This window comes from Temnothorax nylanderi, unplaced genomic scaffold (assembly GCF_030848795.1).
Source record: "Temnothorax nylanderi isolate EJ_2023f unplaced genomic scaffold, tnyl_v1.0 TNYL_tig0160_pilon, whole genome shotgun sequence".
NCBI lineage: Eukaryota > Metazoa > Arthropoda > Insecta > Hymenoptera > Formicidae > Temnothorax > Temnothorax nylanderi.
In genome coordinates, this window is record NW_027249222.1 from 394,937 (window position 1) to 398,411 (window position 3,475).

At 29.6% G+C, this 3,475-nt stretch overlaps 1 protein-coding gene across 1 annotated transcript; it reads right to left on the reverse strand.

The window, feature by feature from the left end:
- Nucleotides 1–424: 424 nt before the first annotated feature.
- LOC139777745 (uncharacterized) lies at nt 425–2,286 on the reverse strand. The gene is made up of 5 exons (XM_071715346.1): nt 2,003–2,286; nt 1,324–1,660; nt 963–1,153; nt 722–858; nt 425–593 (listed from the first exon to the last, which is right to left on the reverse strand). The coding sequence occupies exons 1-5, from the start codon at nt 2,237–2,239 to the stop codon at nt 425–427; spliced, it is 1,071 nt and encodes a 356-aa protein (XP_071571447.1). The 5' UTR covers nt 2,240–2,286.
- Between the last annotated feature and the right edge of the window lie 1,189 nt (nt 2,287–3,475).

Here is a 3,475-nt window from a genome sequence, read left to right on the forward strand (position 1 = left end):
ACTCATTTTACACATTAATATATACATATATACATGCTTTTTAATATAATTAATATAGTTATTTATATTATTCGTGTAATCTTTTTTTATTATAAATTGACTTTTGATGTAAAACAAGATTTGAAAGTTTACCGAGACCCTCTTTCATCGCTCCCATTATTCCTTGAACAGAAGCATAAGTACCAGGCAATAATATTGAATTTGCAAACGCTACTATTGTTGCATGAGAAAGTACATATGATGGACCCTGCGTTAAACATTCTGTTAGAATTATCCACCATGGTGTCGGTGCTATAGATATTAATGCCATTCGTATTGCATAAGATGTAAGAGAGAGAATAAAGGTGTAACCATATCCTAATTTTTGTAATATTTTACCTAAAAAAATATATATTTAATATTGTGAGAAGCGTAATATTTTAAATTATTCAATTGCTACATTTATGTAACAAATCATAATAAGATAGTATTTAATAGTACCAAACAAACAGAACATTATCCCACAACCGAAAATTCCCGCGGCTAGTGTTAAACCTTCTATTAATTTAATTTTGCTCATGTAACCGGTCTTCATAGCAAGATCTTCTTCATACCTAGTAGAATAAATTAATTGAATAACATGACAATTAAATTTGTCTAAATTTTTACGTTTTGATTTTTTATGTTTAAATTTTAAATAACAAATAAACAAAAATACTTCGATATAGTAACGTAAGTGTACCATAACAAAAAATAAAGCATGTATCCATCCAAGGCACCGACAATGGCAGCAAAACACAACATTACAACAAAGGATTTGTATTTCAAAAGTGCATATACATCTGCTAATATGTTTGTCGACGTTGATATACGCGGCAGCTGTAATACAAATATAAAATAGAATATGAAAACAAAAACTATGTGTTACTAACTTTAGTCTTCTTTTTTACTTGTTTTTCTCTCTTAATGCATTATAAAATTACCTCTAATTTTCTGCAGCAGATCAAATCGACACAAGAAAATACAAACACAAGAAGAAACGCTGGTGTGTAAGATGTGTAGGTTTTTCCTTGGGACCATGTATCTACCGTATATCCAGTTAAAAGTGCTGCTAAACTGTAACCGACTCCACCCCATACCCGCTGCTTACCATATTCCGTTTCTGTATTTTTACCTAAGAAGATAAACAGATATATTATGAAACACACATGCGCGCACTCAACACATAAATTTCTTCTTTATATGATATATTATTTATATCTAAAAATGTATGCAAAAATATAATTTTTATATTTATGTCGATAAACAGTTTTAAAGATATATAATAATTATGAAATTATTTACCTAATATCTCAGCACAAATTGCGTCAGTAATACATAAGAAAACATTAACACCAGTATTGCCAAGAAGCATTAAGACGACAAATCCCCAGAAGGTAATGGATGTGTACAGATGATTATCCTCAACAGAATTATTACAGGAAACGTTGCAATTATTATTTTCTGTTGACCTTTCTTGACATAATGGTAATTCATTAATATTTAATAAGCATGTAGTATTTGGTGAAATAATTGCTTCCTTTTCAGCTATACGGAAAGATAGCCGCGTCGAAAAATTTGTATCCTTGCATTCCCAATGACACATAATGCTTTTCATACCGTCATATGATGTTGAGGAATTCTGAAGTAAATAATAAATAGAACTTTTAAATATACAGATAAAAAAGTGTTTATTAATCATTATTAATAATAAGATATTATTGAAAATTTAGAGTTTAGAAACTCCGAAAATATTTAGAAAAAATACATTTTTAATATGTTTTATATAATATGTTAACATGGTAAAATTATAAAAAAGGAGATTAAATTCTAGTTTAATTTTAAAATACATATGTTGTCAAGATCACGATTTTGTAAAAAAAATTGTCTGTAAAATAAATGCATGAGCGAATTTACAAATTACAGTATTCTCTTAACATTACATCAAAAAAATATGCAATTGTAAGAAAAAATAATAACTTACATAATCTACGTCACAAGAAGGTAAAGATGCACAAGAAACATTTTGAAACTGATCATCTAGTACTATTGGTTCTTCCAATGACGGTAAAAAACATAACATAATGTAGGAACCACTTGAAATGACGAGTATAATCATAAAGATCAGTTTTTTCTTGGTGTAAAAATAATCCAGAAGAAAACCAACTATTGGTTTGACGATTATATATAGAATAGGACAAGTGATAGTAATGGTAGCCATTACTAATGGAGAAACACCGAGTTGTTTACCATAAACAGGTAAAAATGGGAAAATAGCACCTATGTCTAAAATAAGAACAATTAAATTAGCCTTATGTGTATATGTACAATAGCATAAATTTATTTTTAACATAATTTATTTTCAATATTTTTTAACTATAATCATAATGTATATATTCCTTAAATTTAATCCACATAGAAAGGAGTCAAACGCTCAATATAAGCAAAACTTAAGAGAAAATATGTAGGTTATTTACAAGTATACGTGTGCAATGCTTATCTTAATTTTGTAAATTTACGTTTTATTTTTAACTATCTGGTTTCCCGGGCTTGCTCGCGATGTACACAGAACCTCGATTTTTCACTTAAAAAACCAAGGGATAAAATCGGTAATCGGTAAGTGAAATATCGAGGTTCTGTGTACATCGCGAGCGAGCAATATCAAAATTCCCGAAAAAACGCCCGGGTAAACCAAGGGATGATGTCGCTGATCGGTAAGTGAAATATCGGAAAAACGGAAATGACTCAATAGTGTGAAACTCGAGTAGAAAAAGACCGGTTACGACATGTTTAATCCATGAAAACATTTATGCGGTCCAATTTGAAATTAGAGGCATTTAGTTATGATTCAAATTACGAATATCAATTTCATCCGAGAGTAATAATTGGGAAAATGGATGCAATATGTGATCATTGTCAAGCAAAAAAGTTTAAAACTTAAGCACCTAGAATGTGTTATTCATGCGGAAAAGTTAAACTACCGTCTTTAAATCAACCACCCGACACACTCCTTATGTTCGTCCACAATAAGGATATTGAAACACAAATGAAGTCGTTTGAAGAAAAACGACTCCCGGGCGAAGCCCGGGTAACCAGCTAGTTAGATATATTATTGTTTTTATATATATTTATATACTTCGCCCAGTGTATAGTATATAAATCTGCGTTAAAATTTGTAACTTATAAAATTCTATACAAAAAACGTTCTATACTTTTTTTCTCAGGCTCAATCATTTTCGTGTCGTACATTTTATAAAGTTTCAACTTTTATACATCTCAGAGATAATACACTATTTTCCACACCACTTCAGAGGTGTTAGGCGCGTTTTTTTTTAACGTGGTGTCCCTAGTAGGCCTAATCCACTGTTTTTCTATATAACGTTTTTTGAAGAGAATTTTTTAAGTTCCATTTTTTGTATTAACTATTTTTAATGATTTTTCACTAATTGTAATGCAG

Coding starts and splice junctions, on each gene's coding strand:
- LOC139777745 (XM_071715346.1), bottom strand. CDS start 2,239: ATGGCTACCATTACTATCACTTGTCCTATTCTATATATAATCGTCAAA. Junction 1,154..1,323: donor AATTTGTGCTGAGATATTAG/GTAAATAATTTC, acceptor TTATCTTCTTAG/GTAAAAATACAGAAACGGAA. Junction 594..721: donor ATGCTTTATTTTTTGTTATG/GTACACTTACGT, acceptor TTATTCTACTAG/GTATGAAGAAGATCTTGCTA.